Source organism: Teleopsis dalmanni, chromosome X (genome assembly GCF_002237135.1).
Source record: "Teleopsis dalmanni isolate 2A chromosome X, ASM223713v2, whole genome shotgun sequence".
Lineage (NCBI taxonomy): Eukaryota > Metazoa > Arthropoda > Insecta > Diptera > Diopsidae > Teleopsis > Teleopsis dalmanni.
Genome location: NC_051848.1, coordinates 15695159 through 15696250, shown reverse-complemented (window position 1 = coordinate 15696250; position 1092 = coordinate 15695159). Strand labels below are relative to the sequence as shown.

Below are 1092 nucleotides of genomic sequence, written 5' to 3'. Positions count from 1 at the left end.
CTACAGCTGGTTTTTGATTTCGTTCTAATATACACACAGCGAATAAATTTGTTAATAAAACTTTCACAACAAAGTAACTACCATAAACACCAGAAAAAAGTATGAGGAGCGCTGACGCTGAGCTTCAAATTTGGCAGGGCACGAGTTCGATTTTTGGTACTTGCAGTCTCAAAAAATTATTTACCAACAATTAAATACAAAAATTATTTCTAAGACCATTAATGATGGTCTTAAGCCAAAAATTCAATCATTCAATTCTCTCGGTCATTAGAACCGAGGCTATATATGTCTTAGGCAAATCAGTATTTTTCAGTAATAAATGTCAATATTTGTGAATTTTAGACGCAAATTATAACACTTCTTGTGACACTCTGCATAAGATGCATTATCGTCATAACCCAAAATAGTCAATTTTGACAAGCTCATGACATTCTACTTAACTTGAGCCTAATTACACAATTGAACTTATTGCATCAAAAAATTATTTGTTTTACAACACTGTTCATTATTGCTTCTGAGCTGTCATAGAAAAAGCAAAAAAGAATTTAGTTTTGTGAAAATTGTTTGCGAGGAAAAATGGCCACTGAACAATTGACTAATTTGGAGAAGCGCCAAAAAGTATTCCTTGAGTACGAAAAGCTGGTTATAGAACAAAAGCTTATTTTTGAGAAGTTAACTGATTTAGAAGCGGATTTGGCTGATCATAAGTATGTAAAGCTGGAACAGCGTACGTTTATTGATATATACCATTATTTGCTTTATTTGCAGGAATGTCATAGAGAAGCTTTCAACCATGGATCCAGAACGAAAATGTTCTCGTCTTATTAACTGCGTGCTTACTGAACGCAAGGTTAAGGACGTGCTCCCGCAGTTAATAGCTCATGTGGAGTTTCTTGAGGGAACTATTCCGACAATGAATTGTGATTTGAAGCAGAAGAGCGAGGCCATAAGCAAGTATAAACAAGAACACAATCTTGGCACATTGCCAAGCAGTTTCCAAATGCCACTGGTATAAGCGAAACTGGAATATCGAGAAATGCTCTTTCAATACTTTATCGAAATGTAATTTTGTAAATTTCTTTAATAAAAGTC

General features: G+C 34.3%; 1 protein-coding gene across 1 annotated transcript; it reads left to right on the top strand.

Moving 5' to 3' along the window:
- Positions 1 to 234: 234 nt before the first annotated feature.
- LOC119687226 (probable prefoldin subunit 2) lies at positions 235 to 1092 on the top strand. Its single transcript, XM_038101481.1, has 2 exons — positions 235 to 707; positions 769 to 1092. The coding sequence occupies exons 1-2, from the start codon at positions 577 to 579 to the stop codon at positions 1013 to 1015; spliced, it is 378 nt and encodes a 125-aa protein (XP_037957409.1). The 5' UTR covers positions 235 to 576; the 3' UTR covers positions 1016 to 1092.